This window comes from Nerophis ophidion, linkage group LG06 (genome assembly GCF_033978795.1).
Source record: "Nerophis ophidion isolate RoL-2023_Sa linkage group LG06, RoL_Noph_v1.0, whole genome shotgun sequence".
In the NCBI taxonomy this organism is placed as follows: Eukaryota; Metazoa; Chordata; class Actinopteri; order Syngnathiformes; family Syngnathidae; genus Nerophis; species Nerophis ophidion.
In genome coordinates, this window is record NC_084616.1 from 69,888,081 (window position 1) to 69,915,721 (window position 27,641).

The window sequence follows — 27,641 nt, forward strand, 5'->3', positions numbered from 1 at the left end:
GCCTGGCGTCATTGATCTTTTTATGCTCTGTTCTAGCTGGTATTCTTGCTTTTGCTCTTCTCATGCTTCATGCCATGCCAAGAAGGTTTTTGTTCATTCATGCCATAGTTAGAGACTTTTATTTCTTGTCCAAGTTGTGTTTTCGCCTCATGCGCCTTTTTGTTTGTTCCTTTTTTTTGGGTCAAGATTAAATCATGTTTTTAACAGCAAGCTTTGTCCCAAGAAGCCCGTCTGCCTTCCCGGGAGAACGACCCCCCCCCACCATTTTATTTATATATATATATATAATATATATATAATATATATATATATATATATATAATATATATATATATATATATATATATATATATATATATATATATATATATATATATATATATATATATATATATATATATATATATATATATATATATATATATATATTTAGTGCGTCTTCCTCACAATACGAAGGTCCTGCAGTCCTGGGTTCAAATCCAGGCTCAGGATCTTTCTGTGTGGAGTTTGCATGTTCTCCCCGTGAATGCGTGGGTTCCTTCCGGGTACTCCGGCTTCCTCCCACTTCCAAAGAAATGCACCTGGGGATAGGTTGATTGGCAACACTAAATTGGCCCTAGTGTGTGAATGTGAGTGTGAATGTTGTCTGTCTATCTGTGTTGGCCCTGCGATGAGGTGGCGACTTGTCCAGGGTGTACCCCGCCTTCCGCCCGATTGTAGCTGAGATAGGCGCCAGAGCCCCCCGCGACCCCACAAGGGAATAAGCGGTAGAAATGGATGGATGGATATATATATATTTATATGTTATATATATATATATATATATATATATATATATATATATATATATATATATATATATATATATATATATATATATATATATGTACACACATCTTGGGCTCGAAAAGGTTTCTGACCACTGTTCCAAACAGCTGACTAATAAAATATTTGGTTTGGAATCAAATTTGCCGGGAAGCCCGGTGGAACAGGGGTTAGGGTGCCCGTCTTGGTTGGAGCCCGCTAGATGCAGTCCCCACGTATATTGTGTTGGCTCGTTGCTGCAAGTCAGCCAACTGCTGGGGTAGTGACGTTGTGTGTCAGCATGTCTGTGATCTTCTTTTTAATGATCTTATATATATATATATATACATATATATATATATGGGGTTAGTGCGTCTGCCTCACAATACGAAGGTCCTGAGTAGTCCTGGGTTCAATCCCGGGCTCGGGATCTTTCTGTGTGGAGTTTGCATGTTCTCCCCGTGAATGTGTGGGTTCCCTCCGGGTACTCCGGATTCTTCCCACTTCCAAAGACATGCACCTGGGGATAGGTTGATTGGCAGCACTAAATTGGCCCCAGTGTGTGAATGTGAGTGTGAATGTTGTCTGTCTATCTGTGTTGGTCCTGCGATGAGGTGACGACTTGTCCAGGATGTACCCCGCCTTCCGCCCGAATGCAGCTGAGATAGGCACCCCCCGCTACCCCCAAGGGAATAAACGGTAGAAAGTGGATGGATGGACCAATTTTGCCTTCTAAAAAAAGAAGTACTAGCATGGTCTAGTAATTGCATCATTGTGTTTATAGATGGAATGATTGAAAACTACACCAAGCAGCTTATCCGTTTCCTTTAAATGAACAACAAAAAAAACACCATCTGTTCCACAAAACGTCTATGTTATATTTTACTGTATATCTTGTTTTGACTTTATTTAAGCACTATTCGTATATAATACTGTGACATATACAGGGTATCGCCATCCAACCAAAATAGTGTAGAAATATGACTGATCGGGTCATGTCCAACCCCAAGACTACTAATGTGAGATCATGACATAGTGACTGGTACAAACCTACAATTACAAACACCTTGAACACACAATTCTCATGCCTTAGCTTATGGAGCTGCTGGAACAGTTGAGCACTTGTGAAAGAACAATGGCATCTTGTCCACACATTCTGAATGTGTCTTTCTGCCAGACAACCCAGGGCTCTTACATCTTTTACAGTCACAGCTCACTCGTTTGTTTTGCCACATGTTGATTCCATCCCATTGTTTACTTTTCCAGGGTAAGCCCAGGCTCATCGAGCCTCTGGACTACGAGAGCGTGATCATACAGAGGAAAATGCAGATCATCAATGACGCGCTACGGGACATGCTACTGTTCCCTCTGGATGACTTTCAGGTAAAGCATCATTACAGGTGATTAAACATCAATTGGAAATTACAGGAATGACACAATTACAGATGTTGCTGCACTTCTCATTGTTAAAATACGATTTACATTAATTTGATTCAAATTAAATCGTGCATAACAACATCATTGGATGTAAGGTTCCATCCATCCGTCCATCCATCCATCTTCTTCCGCTTATCCGAGGTCGGGTCGCGGGGGCAGCAGCCTAAGCAGGGAAGCCCAGACTTCCCTCTCCCCAGCCACTTCGTCCAGCTCTTCCCGGGGGATCCCGAGGCGTTCCCTTGCCAGCCGGGAGACATAGTCTTCCCAACGTGTCCTGGGTCTTCCCAGTGGCCTCCTACCGGTTGGACGTGCCCTAAACACCACCCTCGGTAGGCGTTCGGGTGGGATCCGGACCAGATGCCCGAACCACCTCATCTGGCTCCTCTCGATGTGGAGGAGCAGGGGCTTTACTTCGAGCTCCTCCTGGATGACAGAGCTTCTCACCTTATCTCCAAGGGAGAGCCCCGCCACCCGTCGGAGGAAACTCATTTCGGCCGCTTGTACCCGTGATCTTATCCTTTCGGTCATGACCCAAAGCTCATGACCATAGGTGAGGATGGGAACGTAGATGGACCGGTAAATTGAGAGCTTTGCCTTCCGGCTCAGCTCCTTCTTTACCACAATGGATCGATACAACGTCCGCATTACTGAAGACGCCGCACAGATCCGCCTGTCGATCTGATGATCCACTCTTCCCCTACTCGTGAACAAGACTCCTAGGTACTTGAACTCCTCCACTTGGGGCAGGGTGTCCACCCCAACCCGGAGATGACACTCCACCCATTTCCAAGAGAGAACCATGGACTCGGACTTGGAGGTGCAGATTCTCATTCCGGTCGCTTCACACTCGGCTGCGAACCGATCCAATGAGAGCTAAAGATCCCGGCCAGATGAAGCCATCAGGACCACATCATCTGTAAAAAGCAGAGACCTATTCCCGTGGCCACCAAACCGGAACCCCTCAATGCCTTGACTGCGCCTAGAAATTCTGTCCATAAAAGTTATGAACAAAATCGGTGACAAAGGGCAGCCTTGGCGGAGTCCAACCCTCACTGGAAATGTGTCCGACTTACTGCCGGCAATGCGGACCAAGCTCTGACACTGATCGTACAGGGAGCGGACCGCCACAATAAGATAGTCCGATACCCCATACTCTCTGAGCACTCCCCACAGGACTTCCTGAGGGACACGGTCGAATGCCTTCTCCAAGTCCACAAAGCACGTGTAGACTGGTTGGGCAAACTCCCATGCACCCTCAAGAACCCTGCCGAGAGTATAGAGCTGGTCCACAGTTCCATGACCAGGACGAAAACCACACCGTTCCTCCTGAATCCGAGGTTCGACTATCCGGCGTAGCCTCCTCTCCAGTACACCTGAATAAACCTTACCGGGATGACTGAGGAGTGTGATCCCGTGATACTTGGAACACACCCTCCGGTCCCCCTTCTTAAAGAGAGGGACCACCACCCCGGATGTAAGGTTAAAAAATCTAATTGATACATGTTTTTTCGTCAGTCTAATATTGAACCTTTTAATGACAAAAAGATCGAGAAAGTAAACACTAGATGTCAACAGCTCAAACAGATGCAGTTAGTTCTCTAAGCAGTCAGCCTTTGACTCAATGGAAAATATCGTGCAACTGCTTATGTCGTCAACCTGTCTTATGTCCAAGTTGAATAACTCATCAAGTCCTGGTCCATCTTCCACACAACTGTGGAATTTTCCTATTGTGGGATGAATAAAAGTCTATCCTATCCTATTTTATCGTATCCCACAGTTGTCCCTTGATTATCGCGACCTCTTGGTTCCAGACCGGACTGTAGTAAACAAATTTCCGCAAAGTAGGATTATGATTACTAAATCAAATATTTTCTTAGTTAGAGTATAAATAACTGTTTACAACCTTTAAAGAGGAACATTATCACCAGACCTATGTAAGCGTCAATATATACTTTGATATTGCAGAAAAAAGACCAAATGTTTTTTTAACCGATTTCCGAACTTTAAAAGGGTGAATTTGGCAATTGAAACGCCTTTCAATTGTTCGCTGTCGGAGCAATGACCTTTCACCCGTGACGTCACAACGGGAAGCAATCCTCCATTTTCTCAAACACATTACACACACCAAGTCAAATCAGCTCTGTTATTTTCCGTTTTTTCGACAGTTTTCCGTACCATGGAGACATCATGCCTCGTCGGTGTGTTGTCGGAGGGTGTAACAACACGATCAGGGACGGATTCAAGTTGACTTACGTGTGCTAATCAGACATATCAATGATTACGGCATGCTAATCGATGCTAACATGCTATGTAGGCTAGCTGTTTGTACATATTGCATCATTATGCCTCATTTGTAGCTATATTTTCATCCATCCTTTCCCTCCATTCACATTTAATGCCAAACAAACACATACCAATCGATGGAGTCAAGTTGTACCATTGGTCAAAAGATGCCAAAGTCCCTCGTTTGTTCTGCACACTTTACTGACGATAGCGATGCTACGACACAGATGGCACAGAGATGTGTGGATATTCTGCGACACTCAAAGGAGATGCATTTCCAACGATAAAGTCAACAAAATCACGAAGGTGAGTTTTGTTGATGTTATTGACTTATGTGCTAATCAGACATATTTGCTCACGGCATGACCGCAAGCTAATCGATGCTAACATGCTATTTAGGATAGCTGTATGTACATATGGGGCGGCATGGCGTAGTGGGTAGAGCGGCCGTGCCAGAAACCTGAGGGTTGCAGGTTCGCTTCCCACCTATTGACATCCAAATCGCTGCCGTTGTGTCCTTGGGCAGGACACTTCACCCTTGCCCCCGGTGCCGCTCACACCGGTGAATGAATGATGAATGAATGATAGGTGGTGGTCGGAGGGGCCGTAGGCGCAAACTGGCAGCCACGCTTCAGTCAGTCTACCCCAGGGCAGCTGTGGCTACTGATGTAGCTTACCACCACCAGGTGTGAATGAATGATGGGTTCCCACTTCTCTGTGAGCGCTTTAAGTATCTAACAATAAAAAGCGCGATATAAATCTAATCCATTATTATTATCATTATTATTATTATTATATTTTATCATTATGCCTCATTTGTAGCTATATTTGCATCCAGCCTTTCCCTCCACCCACATTTAATGCCAAACAAACACATACCAATCGACGGATTCAAGTTGCACCAGTGGTCAAAAAATGCAATCGTTGGTTAGAAGGCGATCACCGAATTCATCCTCGTTGCCGCTGTCTGTCGTGATATGGCTCAATAGCTTCAGTTTCTTCTTCAATTTCGTTTTTCGCTATCTGCCTTCACACTCCAACCATCCGTTTCAATACATGCGTAATCTGTTGAATCGCTTGCGCCGCTGAAATCCGAGTCTGAATCCGAGCTACTATGCTATACCTTTCTGTGCTCTCCGCCATATTTGTTTCTGGTGGCTTCACGCAGTGACGTCACAGGACAATAGACGGGTGGATATAACGACGGTTAAAATCAGGCACTTTTTTAAGCCGTTTTTCGGGATATTGCGTGATGGGTACAATTTTGAGAAAAACTTCAAAAAATAAAATAAGCCACTGGGAACTGGTTTTTATTGGTTTTAACCCTTCAGAAATTGTGATAATGTTCCCCTTTAACAAAATTATAGCCTCTAAACATGATACATTAACCTTATAGTCCCTTCACACACATTTCACCAAGTATAATAGCCTTGAGTCTGGCACATTACAGTACTCAATGGTAGCCCGCAGAATCCTCCCAAATGTCATTGCCATGGCTGTCACCCGGCAACTACAACACGGACACGATGTGGAAATAGTACGTCAGATAATGGGTTTCGATGTTCTGAAACCACGGGTGTGTATTGTTCTGCAGAAAGTTGGTCAACTTGACAGTCGCAGGTTAGACCACCATGGGGATGCATTGCTCAGTGGCTATAGTGGCCGTCTTGTAACCGGAGGGTAACTGGTTTGATCCTGGCCTGGAGAGCTAATGTGGACATGTCCCTAACTGTGATGTACAATTTAAAGTACTTTGGGTATCATTTATGGCATAGGCGCCAATCTACGTTTCTGCCAGTGGGTGCTCAGACAGGCGGTAAATCTGATACCACTTTTCTGAGTGTGGTTTTTGCTTGGCGGTGAGAAAGAATTTGCCATCAATCACACGTGGGTGCTCGGCATAGTCCGTGGGTGCTTTGGGGCCCGAGCATCCACGGGATCGGTGCCGATGATTCCAGGTATGGCCAATTGCAGTTATGGTTATGAGGGGAGATGACGGCAACAGACACCAGCGGAGGGAAGTAATGTTAAATAATTTATTGTATATTTAGTCAATATATATATATATAATAATAAGAAACAATACCACTAAACTACAAAATGGAGTGTGTGACCAAACTACCAGAGTGTGTGGTGTAAGACTTTGTGTAGATAGCTGGAGTGTGTTACCGAGTGTTGATGAGAGTGAAGGAACACGGAACGCCATGGGACAGGCAGGTGATCCGGGCGAGAGAGAAGCGTTAGAGTATGAGTCCATGCGAGGGGGTCGAGATCCGGGGGGGAAGTCCAAGGGAGCGAGACACACAGCACGAAACCAAGGCAACGGAAGGAAAACACATGGGAGAAGACAGGAGAGGAAACAAAGAGAGAGCATTAAGCTTGTCGCTTACGGTTCACCATAGAGAAAATGAGTTCCCGCAAGGATCCGTGGGTCCACTGGTCCTTAAAGCAGCTCGCCTTCATCAGTCCCAGGTGTGTAGATTGCCAATCGTCTGCAGGCTTGTAGCTGCGTGGGCGTGCTGCGCTTAGCGTGAGCGGGGGCGTGTCCGGTCGAGCAGCCAGAGGAGGAACTGAGACACTCAGTTGCAGGAGGGAAGTGGGTTCGAATCCGCGCCGTGACAAGCGCCATATTAATACAAACCATTTACGACAATTAGCCATGTTGTTAGCATTCTGTGTTGATAGCATTGTGTGTCCCGCGTTGTCATTCCGCATACCTCATGCCCAAGGCTCAACAATATTATGGTAAGCTGATGATGTTGAAGATGAAGTGCATCTGGAGTTCATCTCCACTTACTATTGACCGGAAAGCTGCTGAGAGCAAATAGCATTAAGTGGTGCGCCATCGAGTCTCCTAGAGTCCTGGTCCGTATCGCGTTGCGTCTTTTGACATCGCTCACGCAAAAGACTCACCAATGTGGAGATGTGTCATAGATGAGGCTGGTGTTAAAGCTGCGGGCAATAGAGCGTTTTCCGTTCGGGCTCCAGTACTCTGGAATGCCCTCCCGGTAACAGTTCGAGATGCTACCTCAGTAGAAGCATTTAAGTCTCACCTTAAAACTCATCTGTATACTCTAGCCTTTAAATAGACCTCCTTTTTAGACCAGTTGATCTGCCGCTTCTTTTCTTTCTCCTATGTCCCCCCCTCCCTTGTGGAGGGGGTCCGGTCCGATGACCATGGATGAAGTACTGGCTGTCCAGAGTCGAGACCCAGGATGGACCGCTCGTCGGGACCCAGGATGGACCGCTCGCCTGTATCGATTGGGGACATCTCTACGCTGCTGATCCGCCTCCGCTTGAGATGGTCTCCTGTGGACGGGACTCTCGCTGCTGTCTTGGATCCGCTTGAACTGAACTCTCGCGGCTGTGTTGGAGCCACTATGGATTGAACTTTCACAGTATCATGTTAGACCCGCTCGACATCCATTGCTTTCGGTCCCCTAGAGGGGGGCTGGGGGGGTTGCCCACATCTGAGGTCCTCTCCAAGGTTTCTCATAGTCAGCATTGTCACTGGCGTCCCACTGGATGTGAATTCTCCCTGCCCACTGGGTGTGAGTTTTCCTTGCCCTTTTGTGGGTTCTTCCGAGGATGTTGTAGTCGTAATGATTTGTGCAGTCCTTTGAGACATTTGTGATTTGGGGCTATATAAATAAACATTGATTGATTGATTGATTGATAGTACAAAACCCAAAACTTGTGAAGTCGGAACGTTTTATAAGTCGTTGATATAAACAGAATACTATGATGTGCAAATCCCTTTTAACTTATATTTAATTGCATAGACTGCAAAGACAAGATATTTAATGTTCAAACTGAGAAACTTAATTTTTTTTTTTTTTGCTAATAATAACTAACTTAGAATTTAATGGCAGCAAGATGTTGCAAAAATGTTGGCACGGGAGCATTTTTACCACTGTGTTACATCACCTTTCCTTTTAACAACACTCAGTACACATTTGGGAACAGAGGAGACCAATTTTCTAAGCTTTTCAGGTGGAATTCTTTCCCATTTTTACTTGATGTACAGCTTAAGTTGTTCAACAGTCCGGGGTCTCCGTTGTCGTATTTTACGCTTCATAATGCGCCACAAATTTTCAATGGGAGACAGGTCTGGACTACAGGCAGGCCAGTCTAGTACCTGCACTCTTTTACTACGAAGCTACGTTTTTACACATGCAAAATGTGGCTTGGCATTTTCTTGCTGGAATAAGCAGGGGCTTGGATGGCAACGTCTGTTGCTCCAAAATCTGTATGTACCTTTCAGCATTAATGGTGCCTTCAAAAATGTGTAAGTTGGGCACTAACACACCCCCATACCGTCACAGATGCTGGCTTTTGAAATTTGCGTCTAGAACAGTTCGGATGCTTCTTTTCCTCTTTGGCCTGGAGGACACGACGTCCACAGTTTCGTAAAAAAAAAATTGAAATGTGGACTTGTCAGACCACGGAACACTTTTACACTTTGCATCAGTCCATCTGAGATGAGCTCGGGCCCAGCGAGGCCGGTGCCGTTTCCGGGTGTTTCGCTTTGCATAGTAGAGTTTTAACTTGCACTTACAGATGTGGCGACAAACTGTAGTTACTGACAGTGGTTTTCTGAAGTGCTCCTGAGCCCATGTGGTGATATCCTTTTCCACACTGATGTCGCTTTTTGATGCCGTTCCGCCTGAGGGATCAAAGGTCACAGGCATTCAAAGTTGGTTTTTGGCTCACGTGCAGTAATTTTGTCCAGATTATCTGAACCTTTTGACCCTAGATGGTGAAATTCCTAAACTCCTTGCAACAGTTTGTTGAGAAATGTTGGATATACAAGCTTCTTTTTTATCCAATCATGGCACCCACCTGTTCCCAATTAGCTTGTTCACCTGTGGGATGTTCCAAATAAGTGTTTGATGAGCATTCCTCAACTTTCTCAGTCTTTTTTGCCACTTGTGCCAGCTTTTTTGAAACATGTTGCGGGCATCAAATTCCAAAAAAATTACGTTTACCATTTAGAACTTTAAAGTATCTTGTCTTTGCAGTGTATTAAATTGAATAGAGGTTGAACAGGATTTGCAAATCATTGTATTCTGTATTTACTTACAAAATTGTAAGTAAATACAGAATACAACTTCACGGGTTTTGGGTTTTGTACATCAAAAAGTCGTTCTTACAAAAGTTGGTCAACTTGATTGTCGATGTGAAGAGTAGCGATTAACCAACTTTTGTTGTTAGTAGCTTTGACCGTTAGCAACACCACAACATAATATAAGAGAAATACTGCATTGTATTGCATGTATAAGTCTAATTTAACACTTGATTAAAAAGTATAGAATAGGTTTGAGGAAAAACAATTCTGCGATGTTTGGAAGTTGCAACATTTAAAAGGCGATGTGGCGATATTATTAAAAAGTGCTTGCTTAAATCAGCGACGATACAAAACATCATAAAATTCATCAACATGACGAGGTGACAGGGTTAAAGACAAATCAACTTTTGATTGGAGTCTACAAAATTAATAGATACAGTAGATACTTTCACAGTACTGCATACCTGCCAACCCTCCTGATTTTTCTGGGAGACTCCCGAATTTCTGTACCTCTCCCGGGGCAACCATTCCCCCGAGTTTCTTCCAATTTCCTCCCGGACGACAATATTAGGGGCAAGCTTTTAGCGTCCTCTACAACCTGTCGTCGTGTCCGCTTTTACTCCATACAAACAGCAGACCGGCAATGTCATGTGTTGTACGCGACTTCTACAGACACACGTATGTGACTGCAAGACGTTCTTGGTCAACAGCCATACAGGTCACACTGAAGGTGGCCGTATAAACAACTTTAACACGGTTCTAAATATGGGCCCCACTGTGAACCCACACCAAACAAGAATGACAAACACATTTCGGGAGAACATCCGCACCGTAACACAACATAAACACAACAGAACAAATACCCAGAATCCCTTGCTGCCCTAACTTTTCAGGGACGCTATAATATACACCCCTGCTACCACAAAACCCAACCCCCCCAAACCCCATTTGCTTTTAACAAAATAAATCAAGTATTGTGAGTGTATCTTACATTTCTGCATTTGTATCTGAAGCAGCAATAGCTATCGTAGTGGTTTGTGTTGTGGTTTGTGCAAGTCTTTGAGACACTAGTGATTTGGGGCTATATAAATGAACATTGATTGATTGATTGATTGGGAGAAACATTCATTTAATTCAATTTCACTCCAAGAAATTAAACAATATTTATGCATCTGACAAAAGACACTCACAAACACTGGCTTACTGTAATAAAAAGGCCATGTTTGTTATAAATACAGAAAAAAAAAAGAAAAGAAAAAAAAGCTGGCTTCTGCTGGAGAGACCTGTGTCTGCTAGCTTGAGTGCACCCACTTCTCCCAGTGTGGCGAGTCAGGGTACTGCTGAGGCATTGAACTGCAAGTTGACAATATATCGCCTCCTACCTTGCGGCAGAGGTACTTGCTGCCTCAAGAGCTGCCTTCTCCACGTGGCAACAAGCCTGCGCCTTCTCGCACGCACGCCCAATACACACTGTGTACAGCCGTGGAGGCACCGCCTGTGTCTGCCTCACTTCTCATCTGCTGCATTGTTTTGATCAGGAAACATGGAATTTCCGCGATTTCGACCATGAAAATGATCAAAATATACAGGAACCACACCAAAATCACATTGAAAACATAAATCCATCCAACCATTCATTTTCTACCGCTTATTCCCTTTTTGGGGTCGCGGGGGCGCTGGCGCCTATCTCAGCTACAATCGGGCGGAAGGCGGGGTACACCCTGGACAAGTCGCCACCTCATCGCAGGGCCAACACAGATAGACAGACAACATTCACACTCACATTCACACACTAGGGCCAATTTAGTGTTGCCAATCAACCTATCCCCAGGTGCATGTCTTTGGAAGTGGGAGGAAGCCGGAGTACCCGGAGGGAACCCACGCATTCACGGGGAGAACATGCAAACTCCACACAGAAAGATCCCGAGCCTGGATTTGAACCCAGGACTGCAGGACCTTCGTATTGTGAGGCAGATGCGCTAACCCCTCTGCCACCGTGAAAACATAAACCAAAAGAGAAATATTAGAATTCATTTTATTTTATTATTTCGTTTTGGAACATCTCATGGTTAAGCCACCTGGTGGCAGGTGAGGCACTGCCTCACTTGCCTCCCCTGACAGCACGTCACTGCAGAACTGTATTACAGGATGCACTTCACATTTGAACATCACCAACGTGGTTCAACTGCTGTTCTTCTCTCTTGGGCTGGTGAAAGCCGGCAAAAGTCGCCGCTCCGTACAGCTTAACACCTGAATCACAGCTCTGAACCACAAACAAACAACACTCCCATTTCTACGAAAACGATGAAAACACAAGAATAAAGTAAATGTGCAAACAAAGGCTATTTTTTGGTTTATGTCTGCAACAGAGGGACAATCCGAGGGCATTGAGAAAAGCGGGTTCCACTTTAATGCACTTAGCAACAACTTGTTGGAACTGGATCTCACTCGCCTTTGCTGTCACGACTGCTGTTGATTCAGTGTTGGAAAGAGCTCCTCCTGGCAGTGCTTTGCATGTTTGGCATATGGAACAGGAGTGGGTTTGCCCTCACAGCTCCTTTGCAAAGGGGAATTTGAGCTTTTCTGAAAATGTTTATAATCATCATCTTAAAAAAGTAGCAGTTGGCAAGCATGAGGCAAGTTAAATGATAAATGGGTTGTACTTGTATAGCGCTTTTCTACCTTCAAGGTACTCAAAGCGCTTTGACACTACTTCCACATTTACCCATTCACACACACATTCACACACTGATGGAGGGAGCTGCCATGCAAGGCGCCAACCAGCACCCATCAGGAGCAAGGGTGAAGTGTCTTGCTCAGGACACAACGGACGTGACGAGGTTGGTACTAGGTGGGATTTGAACCAGGGACTCTCGGGTTGCGCACGGCCACTCTTCCACTGCGCCACGCCGTCCAAGTTGCGATGGATTGAATATTTTAGTGATAGAGGCTGGTAAAGAAAAATAAGTCAGATCATTTTAGTCTTTTTTAATCAAAAGCCTGCAAACACGAAAGGGGAAATCTACATGTGCAGTGGGGCAAAAAAGTATTTCGTCAGCCACCGATTGTGCAAGTTCTCCCACTTAAAATGATGACAGAGGTCTGTAATTTTCATCATAGGTACACTTCAACTGTGAGGGACAGAATGTGAAAAAAATAATCCAGGAATTCACATTGTAGGAATTTTAAAGAATTTATTTGTAAATTACGGTGGAAAATAAGTATTTGGTCAACCATTCAAAGCTGTCACTGATGGAAGGAGGTTTTGGCTCAAAATCTCACGATACATGGCTCCATTCATTCTTTCCTTAACACGGATCAATCGTCCTGTCCCCTTAGCAGAAAAACAGCCCCAAAGCCTGATGTTTCCACCCCCATGCTTCACAGTAGGTATGGTGTTCTTGGGATGCAACTCAGTATTCTTCTTCTTCCAAACAGGACGAGTTGAGTTTATACCAAAATGGATACATGGATGATACAGCAGAGGATTGGGAGAATGTCATGTGGTCAGATGAAACCAAAATAGAACTTTTTGGTATCAACTCAACTCGTCGTGTTTGGAAGAAGAAGAATACTAAGTTGCATCCCAAGAACACCATAGCTACTGTAAAGCATGGTGGTGGAAACATCATGCTTTGGGGCTGTTTTTCTGCTAAGGGGACAGGACAATTGAGCCGTGTTAAGGAAAGTATGAATGGGGCCATGTATCGTGAGATTTTGAGCCAAAACCTCCTTCCATCAGTGAGAGCTTTGAATGGTTGACCAAATACTTATTTTCCAGCATAATTTACAAATAAATTCTTTAAAATTCCTATATTGTGAATTCCTGGATTTTTTTTTCACATTCAGTCTCTCACAGTTGAAGTGTACCTATGATGAAAATTACAGACCTCTGTCATCATTTTAAGTGGGAGAACTTGCACAATCGGTGGCTGACTAAATACTGTTTTGCCCCACTGTATGAAGGTACCAACACAATCTCAGTAAAAGTGCATTTATGGAAATTAATTTTGTCTTCTATAATTGCTGCTGTGTTTGCCATAACATATTTTGAAGTACCTAAGCTGGAAATGGCTTACTGCTAAAATTAAATTAAGCCCCTTAACGTCCACTCTAAACCTTTAAGATTAGTTTACTCATCGTCTGCTTGTTAAATGAGGGTAAAAACTGCTTACCAGTGCATCACTTACATGGGGTAATGGAGAGTGATAACAAATGTAGGTCAATGCAGCTCACTTTCCCACTGCAATTTGTGAGATGGGAGTAGGAAAGCAGATCCAGTCCAGGGCACACTCCAAACCCCGACTGGATCACTTTCCCCCTCTTCTGATAAAGTTGGAGATGTTAAACTTGAATAAGGCTGGGCTTCATACTCTGATGACACAATTTCTCTTCACTCATCCTTTTAAGTCAGCTAGAAGGTCATTATGGAAGTTAGCTAAGTGTCAGGCTTTCCCCTGACAGTTTGTCTATGTTTTATTTTTTTTCTCTGCATTTGTCTGTTTCCTGTGTTTAGTATTTCCTGTCTTTTAGTTCCTGTCAAGTGCTCTTAATTTGTCAGCTTCCTTTCTTGTTCCCTGAGTGCTGTGTTCCTCCTCAGTGTGTTTAGTATTTCCTGTCTAGTGCTCTTATTTTGTCAGCTTCCTGTCTTGTTCCCTGAGTGCTGTGTTCCCTTTCAGCTGCGGCTGATTGGCATCTGGCCACACCTGTTGCCAATCAGCCGGCTCCTATTTGTACCTCCTTTTGTCTTGTGTCAGTTGCTGGATCATTGTATTGTCATTCAGACTTGTCGTTGCCATATGTTGCTCTTGTCGTGTCTGTGATTCTTTTCAGCTTTTACCTGTCATGCTACATTTTGTCCTGGTCGTCGTAGCGGTAAGCTGTTCTTGTTAGCCATTAGTTATTTCCAGTTTTTCTGTTTGCTATCCACTAACTTCCATGCTAAAGTTCCTTTTTGTTTTCTAGCTTCCAGTGCTAGCTCCCTTAGTTTGTTATTCCGCCCAAGAGCGTGCTTTTTGTATGTTCTTGTTCTATTATTTAAATTAAATCATGTTTTCCCATTCAATGCCTGCCTCCTTCTCGGCATCATGGGGTTCGTCAACAAATAACTCTGACACTAAGACATTTACAGTCTGACTGAAATGATGACTAGAGGTACAAAAAAAAATGCAACTGGTGGACAGATTACAAAAACGATTGAGCCAATGTTCGCGGTTCACATGAGACCCAAGCACTACTTTACTTTTCATGTCAAAAGTGCACGTCAAACTTTAAATAGTGTAAAACCATACTTATAGTCATACTTGCCAACCTTGAGACCTCCAATTTTGGGAGGTGTGGGTGGGGGGCATGGTTGGGGGCATGGGTAGGGTGGGGGCGTGGTTAAGAGGGGTGGCGTATAATTCACCAACTCGAGTATTTCATATATATATATATATATATACATTATACATGTGTATGAAATACTTGACGTGAATTCTAGCTATATATATGTATTTTATTGTATATATAAATAAAATAAATAGTTGAATTTCTGACGACACCTATCAAATACACGGTAATAAAAACACAGTTGTTGTATTAACTGAACTGTGCTTGCTGGTTACTAAAAAAAACAACAACACTTACCTTTCACTATTTGAGTAACCTTTGTTCTTCCATTTGCTTATTGGCGAGCGATATCCGAATCCTGGAACATCCTTCATGGATTTGTTGTAGACATCCGCAAAGGAAAACGGGATGTTGCTTCCAGCTATCAGCATAGCCATCTTTGTCTCAGTATAAGATACAGCATCGGGTCTCCATTTTGCGAGGTGGGCCGTAATACTGGGTTGTGAACGATGCTGTGCTACGGACGCTTTGTGCTTCGCTGACCGTTCATGGCTGAGTATATCCGTTCGGCCGACGTGTTCAATGGAGAAGTCTGTTCTACAAAATTTACAGGCAACATACCCCTTCCCCTTCGAACTCTCCTGGATGAACTGAAATTCTTGTTTCTAATCGTTCTGGAACTTGCAAGCGTATTTCTTTATTTTGCTCGTCGACGGTGTAATATATTGGGTTGGAGTCAATAACCAGGCGACGTGATGAAGTTACGTCTCTTTACTGTGGGCTTCAGAACAGACTCCCTAATGCATGTTCCTTGACTGCACTTAAATGTAGAATGTATTTACATTCTATTCTATGTACAGTAGATGGCAGTATTATCCTGTTTAAGAGGGTCACAACATTGAGTCAGGTCTGGAGCTGGAGGGGGCGTGGCCTGAATTTTGAGAGATTTTCGGGAGATTTTCAGGAGAAAATTTATCCCAGGAGGTTTTCGGGAGAGGCGCTGAATTTTGGGAGTCTCCCGGAAAATCCGGGAGGGTTGGCAAGTATGCTTATAGTCAATAACTGCCATGATTTCCGCTATATGTTATCATGTATGTTGGGAATTTGGATGTGCTTTTGGCACAGGGTGAAAGAAATGGGATCCGCTTGCAAACCGAAGGTAAAGGCAAGCAATTAAACATGACACCGCCATTCCTAAAAAGGCTCCACATGAACTAATCAAAGAATTACTAGCCATTTGGTTGCTGAGGTAGAAACTGGGAAGTGTAAGTAAACATTCTACTGTATGGTATTGAGAAGAATGGCAGGCCTTTGATTTGCCTACAGTAGGGATATTCAACTGGTGGCCAAGCCAAAATGTCCCTGGAATGACACCAGATAGATGTTAAGTTACAAAAAAAACCCCAAAACATTTTTTCAGCAGATTCCCAAAAACACACTGGCACTGTTGGTAGAGCGGCCGTGCCAGCAACTTGAGAGTTGCAGGTTCGATTCCCGCTTCCGCCATCCTAGTCATTGCCCGTTGTGTCCTTGGGCAAGGCACTTTACCCACCTGCTCCCAGTGCCACCCACACTGGTTTGAATGTAACTTAGATATTGGGTTTCACTATGGAGTCACTACAGAAAAAGCGCTATATAAATATAATTCACTTCACTTCACTGTTATATAGATGATCTTTGACTAGATTTTTAGCAGTAGGTCCCTAACAGCCAAGTGTTCCAGTTACATAATCAAGATTTTTTTTTACCCACAATTTTTACCCCAAAAAAATCCCTTCTTGGATTCTATTTTTTTGAGGGGTTTTAGGCCAACTGTGTTAATACATGTAAACGTTGCGTACATCCGGTCCCGCTGATACGTACGCAGATGCCAATTGTGGGGAGTTGACGAAAGTTTTAATGATTGATTTCACGCTCTTCAGACAGAATTGTTTTTTCCAGACTTTGCACTCTTTCCACTACTCCTCCTCCTCCTGCGCCCGGCCGCTCACTGTTAAAGACAACAGCTGATTAGATTAACACGTACCACCTGTGAAATCTTATCAATCAATCAATCAATCAATCAATGTTTACTTATATAGCCCTAAATCACTAGTGTCTCAAAGGGCTGCACAAACCACTACGACATCCTCGGTAGGCCCACATAAGGGCAAGGAAAACTCACACCCAGTGGGACGTCGGTGACAATGATGACTATGAGAACCTTGGAGAGGAGGAAAGCAATGGATGTCGAGCGGGTCCAACATGATACTGTGAAAGTTCAATCCATAATGGATCCAACACAGTCGCGAGAGTCCAGTCCAAAGCGGATCCAACACAGCAGCGAGAGTCCCGTTCACAGCGGAGCCAGCAGGAAACCATCCCAAGCGGAGGCGGATCAGCAGCGCAGAGATGTCCCCAGCTGATACACAGGCAAGCAGTACATGGCCACCGGATCGGACCGGACCCCCTCCACAAGGGAGAGTGGGACATAGAAGAAAAAGAAAAGAAACGGCAGATCAACTGGTCTAAAAAGGGAGTCTATTTAAAGGCTAGAGTATACAAATGAGTTTTAAGGTGAGACTTAAATGCTTCTACTGAGGTGGCATCTCGAACTGCATTCCAGAGTACTGGAGCCCGAACGGAAAACGCTCTATAGCCCGCAGACTTTTTTTGGGCTTTGGGAATCACTAATAAGCCGGAGTCCTTTGAACGCAGATTTCTTGCCGGGACATATGGTACAATACAATCGGCAAGATAGGATGGAGCTAGACCGTGTAGTATTTTATACGTAAGTAGTAAAACCTTAAAGTCACATCTTAAGTGCACAGGAAGCCGGTGCAGGTGAGCCAGTACAGGCGTAATGTGATCAAACTTTCTTGTTCTTGTCAGAAGTCTAGCAGCCGCATTTTGTACCAACTGTAATCTTTTAATGCTAGACATGGGGAGACCCGAAAATAATCTTATCACTTTCCAGCTGTGTCTCGCCGTCAGCTCATACCCAAGGTGCTTGTCCTCAGCACCATGGACAGCGGCGGTGACCTTTGCTCCTGCAAGCGCGCTGGCCACATCTCCCTCCGCGATACATTCTGTCAAAATGTCAAATATAGCTGTTCACTCACGCACGTGAAGCTGTTTTGAAAACAAAGGACACCAACAAAACCAAGATAAACACTTTTTGAAACTATTTATTTAAGGTAAACACAATAGAATTTGTTTGTTTTTCAGATCTGTACTCTTAAGCGCCAAGATCGGACTCTGTTCTCGACTGTGCCGGAAAATGCAGAACAAGAAGCTCATTCCCTGTTTGCCCAAGAGGTAAAAGTAACACGCTAACTATGTATCCCATTGGTTGCAGTTTTTTGGAATGAAGCAGAGCCAATAGAAGAAAACACTGGCAGAAGAGACTTTAGAGACAGCATGTTTGCCGTGCATTGAACCTTCCACTCTTACTGTAATGCACAGAAGATGATGCTGATTGGTATGCTTCACGACATGTTTCAGCACACTTTTGGGTGTGGCTGGAGCACATTCTGTTTTGGTTTGATACAGATTGGAACGATTCCAGCTTTTACAGACCTTTTTGATTTGCTCCATGTGTGTTGATGATATACAGAATAAAATATGCATTCTCTCTTTTTCCTTTTCCATTTCCCCCACAGTGTATCAAATCCTATAAGTCAGACTGGCATGTGGTCAATTACAAATATGAGGAATATTCTGGAGACTTTTGCCAGCTGCCAAAGTGAGTCTTTTGTTTGTTCAAAGATGGATGTTATTGCTCTGTAAAATGGTTTGTGTGGAAAATGTCTTGTAATGTAAATGTTTTATCCAGAAGCCTCAATGTACACATGGAAATATTTTATATGTGAGCTGCAATACCGCATTGGTACTTTAGTTTTTTTATGCATGAATTTTTGTTGGATCTAGACAGAATTATTCCCCATTAAGGCCTGCTGAAACCCACTACTACCGACCGTCTGATAGTTTATACATCAATGATGAAATATCAACATTGCAACACATGCCAATACGGCCTTTTTAGTTTACTAAATTGCAATTTTAAATTTTCCGCCAGGTATCCTGTTGAAAACGTCGCGATATGATGACGTCTCGGGTTGTAGCGGACATTTTTTTCCAGCCGGATCCAAGCTATAAGTAGTCTGCTTTAATTGCATAATTACAGAGTATTCTGGACATCTATGTTGCTGAATCTTTTGCAATTTGTTCAATTAATAATGGAGAACTCAAAGTAGAAAGATGTAGGTGGGAAGCTTTTAGCCTTTAGCCACACAAACACAGTCGGTGTTTCCTTGTTTAAAATTCCTGAAGGTGAAGCTTTACTATGGATCAGAGCGGTAAAGTGAACATGGTTCCCGACCACATGTCAACCGGCAGGTTTCGGTGAAAACATTGTGCTAATAAGTCGGCTCTTACCGTAGACATGAGCGGAGCTTGCATCCTGCTGCAGCTGCGGACTCTCTTTCCTCCTCCCACCACAGTATTCTGGACATCTGTGTTGCTGAATCTTTTGCAATTTGTTCAATTAATAATGGAGAACTCAAAGTAGAAAGATGTAGATGGGAAGCTTTTAGCCTTTAGCCACACAAACACAGTCGGTGTTTCCTTGTTTAAAATTCCTGAAGGTGAAGCTTTACTATGGATCAGAGCGGTAAAGTGAACATGGTTCCCGACCACATGTCAACCGGCAGGTTTCGGTGAAAACATTGTGCTAATAAGTCGGCTCTTACCGTAGACATGAGCGGAGCTTGCATCCTGCTGCAGCTGCGGACTCTCTTTCCTCCTCCCACCACAGTATTCTGGACATCTGTGTTGCTGAATCTTTTGCAATTTGTTCAATTAATAATGGAGAACTCAAAGTAGAAAGATGTAGGTGGGAAGCTTTTAGCCTTTAGCCACACAAACACAGTCAATGTTTCCTTGTTTACATTCCTGAAGGTGAAGCTTTACTATGGATTAGAGCGGTAAAGCGAACATGGTTCCCGACCACATGTCAACCGGCAGGTTTCGGTGAGAAAATTGTGCTGATAAGTCAGCTCTTACCGTAGACATGAGCGGAGCTTGCATCCTGCTGCAGCTGCGGACTCTCTTTCCTCCTCCCACCGGAGACACTAAACACACCCCTCCGACTTTCAGGTACTATATAATCTCACTAAAACACTAGTAACACTATAAGCAGATAAGGGATTTTCCAGAATGATCTTAATAAATGTGTCTAATAACATCTGAATCGCTCTCACTGCCCTCGCCTTTTAATTTTTATTTTTATTTTTTATTCTTATTTTTTTCTTCTAGTCCTTCAGTCTCATTATCTTCATCCACAAATCTTTCATCCCCGCTCAAATTATTTGGGAAATTGTCGCTCTCTTGGTCCGAATCGCTCTAGCTGCTTGTGGCTATGATTGGAAACAATGTGAGGATGTGAGGAGCTCCACAACCCGTGACGTCACGTGCACATCGTCTGCTACTTCCGGTACAGGCAAGGCTTTTTTATCAGCGACCAAAAGATGCAAACTTTATCGTGGATGTTCTCTACTAAATCCTTTCAGCAAAATTATGACAATATCGCGAAATGATCAAGTATGACACATAGAATGGACCTGCTATCCCCGTTTAAATAAGAAAATCTCATTTCAGTAGGCCTTTAATTTGCCCTGGATTTTGTACAAACCCCAAAACCAGTGAAGTTGGCACGTTGTGTAAATGGTAAATAAAAACAGACTACAATGATTTGCAAATCATTTTCAACTTATATTCAATCGACTACACTACAAAGAAAAGATATTTAATGTTCGAACTGAGAAACTTGATATTTTTTTGCAAATAATCATTAACTTAGAATTTAATGCCAGCAACGAATTGCTAAAAAGTTGGCACAGGGGCATTTTTACCACTGTGTTACATGGCCTTTCCTTTTAACAACACTCAGTAAACATTTGGGGACTGAGGAGACCAATTTTTGAAGTGGAATTCTTTCCCATTCTTGCTTGATGTACAGCTTAAGTTGTTCAACAGTCCGGCGTTTCTATTGTGGTATTTAAGGCTTCAGATTGTGCCACACATTTTAAATTTCAGACAGGTCTGGACTACAGGCAGGCCAGTCTAGTACCCACACTCTTTTATTATGAAGCCACGCCGTTGTAACACGTGGCTTGGAATTATCTTGCTGAAATAAGCAGGGGCGTCCATGATAACGTTGCTTGGATGACAACATTATCAATCAATCAATGAATGTTTGCTTATATTGCCCTAAATCAGGCGTGCCCGCACTTTTTCTGCAGACGAGCTACTTTTCAATTGACCAAGTCGAAGGAATCTATCTCATTTATATATAGTATATAATTTATTTTTAATTATTTATGAAAGAGACGTTTTTGTTAACACGTCAAAGGTGTTTAATGATAACACAAGCATGTTTGACACATGATTCCTTTGTTTCATGAAGACAAGAATATAAGTTGGTGTATTACCTGATTCTGATGACTTGCATTGATTGGAATCAGACAGTAATGATGATAACGTCCACATTTTCGAATGGAGGAGAAAAAAAGTCCTCCTTTCTGTCCAACACCACATGGAAGTGGTTAGTTTTTGGCATCTTATTTGTCCAGCTTCCATACTCGTTTTTATACATTTTGCAAGAAAAACATTGACGGCAAACTCCCTAGCTTTCTGAAACTCTTATTTTGTTACCATGAATTGATTTAATGTGGACCCCGACTTAAACAAGTTGAAAAACTTATTCGGGTGTTACCATTTAGTGGTCAATTGTACGGAATATGTACTGTACTGTACAATCTACTAATAAAAGTATCAATCAATCAAAAGCACTGGCAGGATGAAGGAGGGCTTTTATTGTGAAGACAGGAACTGTGCAATCTTTCAGTAGGGTTTTGACAGCAAGTACGGCGCGAGAGCCTGTTAAAGTAAAAAGTGTTTCTCGCCCTCCTCTCGGTCATGTTTTCTTAATAATGATCTCGCAGCAGCCAGCGTCATCTCCGAAGACCCTCGGGTGCCGTGAATGTCAATCAAGTTACGAGAGTGACGTCGTAGTAAAGATTGATAATCACAAATCTTTAGGTTTCTTTTTTTAATGCTTGGTTTGCGATCGATTGGCAGACCCTCCACGATCGACCGGTAGCTCGCGATCGACGTAATGGGCACCCCTGCCCTAAATCATGAGTGTCTCAAAGGGCTGCACAAGCCTCAACGACATCCTCGGCTCAGATCCCAAAATACACTATATTGCCAAAAGTATTTGGCCACCCATCCAAATGATGAGAATCAGGTGTCCGAATCACTTGGCCGGGTGTATAAAATCAAACACTTCGGCATGGAGACTGTTTCTACAAACATTTGTGAAAGAATGGGCCGCTCTCAGTGATTTCAATCAATCAATCAATCAATCAATCAATGTTTACTTATATAGCCCTAAATCACGAGTGTCTCAAAGGGCTGCACAAACCACTATGACATCCTCGGTAGGCCCACATAAGGGCAAGGAAAACTCACACCCAGTGGGACGTCGGTGACAATGATGACTATGAGAACCTTGGAGAGGAGGAAAGCAATGGATGTCGAGCGGGTCCAACATGATACTGTGAAAGTTCAATCCATAATGGATCCAACACTGTCGCGAGAGTCCAGTCCAAAGCGGATCCAACACAGCAGCGAGAGTCCCGTTCACAGCAGAGCCAGCAGGAAACCATCCCAAGCGGAGGCGGATCAGCAGCGCAGAGATGTCCCCAGCTGATACACAGGCAAGCAGTACATGGCCAGCGTGGAACTGTCATAGGATGTGTGCAGCAAATCTAATCGTGAAATTTCCTTGCTCCTAAATATTCCAAAGTCAACTTTATGATAAGAAAAGTGAAGCTTGGGAACAACAGCAAGTCAGCCAGCAAGTGGTAGGCCACGTAAGCTGAGGGGTCAGCGGATGCTGAAGCGCATAGTGCTAAGACTTTCTGTACAGTCAGTAGCTGCAGAGCTCCAAACTTCATGTGACCTTCCAATTAGCCCACGTACAGTACGCAGAGAGTTTCATGGAATGGGATTCCATGGCCAAGCCGCTGCATCTAAACCAGGGGTCAGGAACCTTTTTGGCTGAAAGAGCCAAGAATCCTTCCATCCATCCATCCATTTTCTACCGCTTATTCCCTTTCGGGGTCGCGGGGGGCGCTGGCGCCTATCTCAGCTACAATCGGGCGGAAGGCAGGGTAAACCCTGGACAAGTCGCCACCTCATCACAGGGCCAACACAGATAGACAGACAACATTCACACTCACATTCACACACTAGGGCCAATTTAGTGTTGCCAATCAACCTATCCCCAGGTGCATGTCTTTGGAAGTGGGAGGAAGCCGGAGTACCCGGAGGGAACCCACGCATTCACGGGGAGAACATGCAAACTCCACACAGAAAGATCCCGAGCCTGGATTTGAACCCAGGACTGCAGGACCTTCGTATTGTGAGGCAGACGCACTAACCCCTCTGCCACCGTGAGCATATAATTTTTTTTTCAACAGTGAACACACCTAAACGCGTGCATTTTTAAGTAAGACCAACATTATTAGAGTATAATAGGTCTCTTATTCTTTGTAATAACATTGATATTCTAAAGCTAACTGTGGAGGGGGTGTGGCCTGCGGGCCTGCAGCGAAGCGGGGTGTGCCAGGACCGGCCTCTAAATCAGCGACAGGTGCGTAGACAACCCACCTGGGTCTTGTTATCTAATCACCTGTCGCTCTCTTATAAGCAGCAGCCAGGAGGAGAGACAGGGTTGGAGCTGGAGCCAGAGTGCGAGCGAGAACGAAATAGAAAAAGACAATTGCTGGAAAGCAACTGAGAGACTCATTGAAAAATAAAACAATATCGTAACCCTGAAACAGGCTTTCATGTCGGTGCTTGGTGGTCTGAAGAACCCCTAGGAAGGCAAGCCCTAAAAAAAAATTTAAAAAAATAAAGTGCGGTAAAAAAAGGATGGATGGATTCAAATGCATGAGCATGTTTAATATTTTGGACGTTATTTTTAACACTTTGATTACAAGTGTAATTAGTCATTACTTATCGGGTTAAGCAGGGTTAGCTCAGATTTATCCGAGAGCCAGATGCAGTCTTCAAAAGAGCCACATCTGGCTCTAGAGCCATAGGTTCCCTACCCCTGATCTAAACCATACATCACCAAGTCCAAAGCAAAGCGGATGCAGTGGTGTAAAGCACGTCCTTAATGGACTCTAGAGCAGTGGAGACGCCTTCTCTGGACTGATGAGTCACGATTTTTCCATCTGACAATCTGATGGACGAGTCTGGGTTTGGAGGTTTTCAGGAGAACGCTACATTTCGGACTGCATTGTGCCGAGTGTGAAATTTTGTGGAGGAGGAATTATGGGTTGGGGTTGGTTTTTCAGGAGTTGTTCCAGTGAAAGGAACTTTGAATGTTTCAGGATACCAAAACATTTTGGACAATTCCATGTGATGGCACTTCAAGTTCACATGTGAGTAAAGGCAGGTGGCCAAATACTTTTGGGAGTATAGTGTATGTTGCTCCAAAACCTGTATGGACCTTTCAGCATTAATGGTGCCTACACAGATGTGTAAGTTACCCATGCCTTGGGCACTAATACACCGCCATACCATCACAGATGCTGGCTTTTGAACTTTGGGTCTATAATATTCCGGATGGTTCTCTTCCTCTTTGGTCTGGAGGACACAACATCCACAGTTTCCAAAAACAATTTGAAATGTGGACTCATCAGACCACAGAACACTTTTCCATTTAGCATCAGTCCATCTTGGATGAGCTTGGGCCCAGCGAGTCCGGTGGCGTTTCTGGGTGTTGTTGATGAATGGCTTTCACTTTGCATCTTTAAAGGCCTACTGAAACCCACCACGCAGTCTGATAGTTTATATATCAATGATGAAATATTAACATTGCAACACATGCCAATACGGCCTTTTTAGTTTACTAAATTACAATTTTAAATTTCCTGCGGAGTTTCCTGTTGAAAACGTCGCGGAATGATGACGCGTATGATGATGCGTGATCCATGTGCATTTTACTATTCCACCAAACAGGCCTTATTGATGGATTGCTGCAGAGATGATTGTCCTTCTGGAAGGTTCTCTTCTGCACAGAGGAATGCAGGATCTTGCTCACAGTGATCATTGGGTTGTTGATTAACGGCCTTCTACCCCAATTGCTTAGTTTAGACGGCCAGCCAGCTCTGGTGCTGGTGGTTTGCCGTCATCTTCTATATACAAATTGTTCTATTCTCTGTCACTATTTTTCTAACCATGCTGAACACCCTCTCTGATGATGCATTGCTGTGTGACACGCACAAAAGTGCTTTCATAAAATGCACTAGAGTCTGGAATCTTCCATCTCTCCCTAGCATGACCCAAAACCGGTCAATCTTTGCTTCCTGAGGAAGATCTTAACTGCCAAGCACTTGGTAGTCCACTACTTCTTCCCGGAGGCTATCCAGGTCCAATTGCAGCTGCGGCTTGGAACTTACGAGCGTATTTCTTCCTCTTACTCGTCATCGGCGTCGCCATGGCTGTATCTTCCTCGTTCTTCTGCACTCTCTAAAAGCCGTAGATCTTATTGTCACATATGCATGTACAGTAGATGGCAGTATTGTCCTGTTTAAGAGTGTCACAACATTGCTGTTTACGGCAGACAAACTGCTTTACGGTAGACGAAAATGCGACTGCTGTTGTTGTGTATTGTTACCGCGCTGGGAGGACGTTAATGAAACTGCCTAACAATAAACCCACATAAGAAACCGAGAACTCGCCCTCGATCTTTCTACAGTTATGATGTCATTGGGCAGGCTCGCTGTTTTATATTGTGGGAAAGCGGACATTAAAAGAGGCTGTCGACACGCCCCCTCCAGCTCCGCCTGAATTTCGGGAGATTTTTGGGAGAAAATTTGTCCGGGAAGGTTTTTGGAAGACGTGCTGAATTTCGGGAGTCTCCCGGCCAGTATGTTTATTTGTATTTGACTTTATTTATTGGATTTAAATTAATATTTGGTGCAGCCGGGCCGGTGCAGGAGGGGATAGACAGAGAAAAAAAGGAAGACAGAGTGGGAAATTGCGGGGACAAGAAGGGGATTAGACAGAGAGACAAAAACAACAATAGCAAACACAACAATAACAACAACAACAAGAGAACAACATCAACAAATAAGATATGTACAAATACGATGGTAAAAGTGATAGCAAAGAAGCAGTGAGTGAAATAAATAATACATAAATGACAATGAACATTATTACACTACAAATGGAGTAGGACAAATTGATAATGAATAATAACAATATAGTGTCAATACTTGTGATGACATACACGTGCTTTCTTTTTATTTTATATTTTTTATACATAGGTTGATTGGCAACACCAAATTGGCCCTAGTGTGTGAATGTGAGTGTGAATGTTGTCTGTCTATCTGTGTTGGCCCTGCGATGAGGTGGCGACTTGTCCAGGGTGTACCCCGCCTTCCGCCCGATTGTAGCTGAGATAGGCGCCAGGGAATAAGCGGTAGGAAATGGATGGATTTTTTTATACATTTGAAAGCATTTCAAACCAAGTTTTATACATGTTGTCACTATGGGTTGTTTTGTGTAGAATGTTAATCAGAGCAATTGAATCATTATATTCTGCTATAAGTCGTCATCATCATCATTTATTTTATCCCTTTCATGAGAATGCATATATACAAGCCACGTACAATTGACACTTTCATTGGGTTTTTTGTGTTTTGTTTCTTATACATTTCCATTATCAGAAAGGAGCAGATGGAAGAATAATATTCTTATATTTATCTGCCCCCTTTTCAACACACATTTTTTTTAGATGACTTTATAACTGTTCCCTCCACCAACACCCCAACTCCAACATACCTTTTCGTTTTCCTTTAACCTTCCTCTTGTGTTAGCTTTCTGTTACCATCTCTTATGTTAACGGGTCGGTTTTGACCCATGTCTTAAATCAGCTGTAAAATACACTAAAAACAATGATCTATCATCCAATTTGTTTCTCATCTCTTGGTTATCTCGTTAGGCTTCCTTATCCTTGAAACTATTGGTTTTAATATTTTTGGTTTGGGCCATTGGGCCTTTTTTTGTCAGTATACCCCTCAATTTCAATTTTTAAAAATGGTAAAACGAACCTCAAGAGAATCATATACATAAAAAAAAAAGGTTGTCATGTTACCTAACTATTACTAAGGGGTATTAGAACACATCTCTTAAATAAATGTGTTTTATTTATTTTTTCATTTTAAGAATTTTAACTATAGTAACATCTATGGTGTTACGGGTCAATTTCGACCCATATATATTTACTTCAAGAAAAAGGCTAAAAAGTATTTTTTTCAGCAACAGAAATCCAACATCAAACAATCAAGCAAATGAAACCAAGAGAAATAGATTACTAGTTCCAAAACTAATAAAAAAAACAAAATCAGAGTGGCAAAAAGTGACACTTTTAGTGTCCGTCTTTTGTTTGTTTTTGTACAGGATAACAAGGTAAAATGAGAATCCACTAAAGCTCACATGATTGGGAGAGGAGCTGGCTGTCAGTGTGTTCAGTTTTGGCTCTTATCATTGCTTTATCATCTTATTTTCAGAACTGGGTCGAAACCGACCCTAACAACACCAAGGGCATAATTTCTACCAGAGAATTTTATAATTTAGTGAAAAAAATTAAAATGTTTTA

General features: G+C 43.2%; 1 protein-coding gene across 4 annotated transcripts in view; it reads left to right on the top strand.

Annotated features, from left to right (window-relative positions):
• The window catches only part of LOC133555186 (dedicator of cytokinesis protein 9-like), a 141,290-nt gene that overhangs the window by 7,061 nt on the left and 106,588 nt on the right, over positions 1 to 27,641 (top strand). For all 4 annotated transcript variants that reach the window (XR_009807281.1, XM_061904741.1, XM_061904742.1 and 1 more), the window contains exons 2-4: positions 2,071 to 2,187; positions 18,131 to 18,220; positions 18,565 to 18,647. Coding sequence is in view for 3 of the 4 variants with exons in the window: in XM_061904741.1 (XP_061760725.1) it covers positions 2,071 to 2,187; positions 18,131 to 18,220; positions 18,565 to 18,647 (290 nt within the window). In the remaining variant the exon portion in view is untranslated. The remainder of the gene's footprint in view (positions 1 to 2,070; positions 2,188 to 18,130; positions 18,221 to 18,564; positions 18,648 to 27,641) is intronic.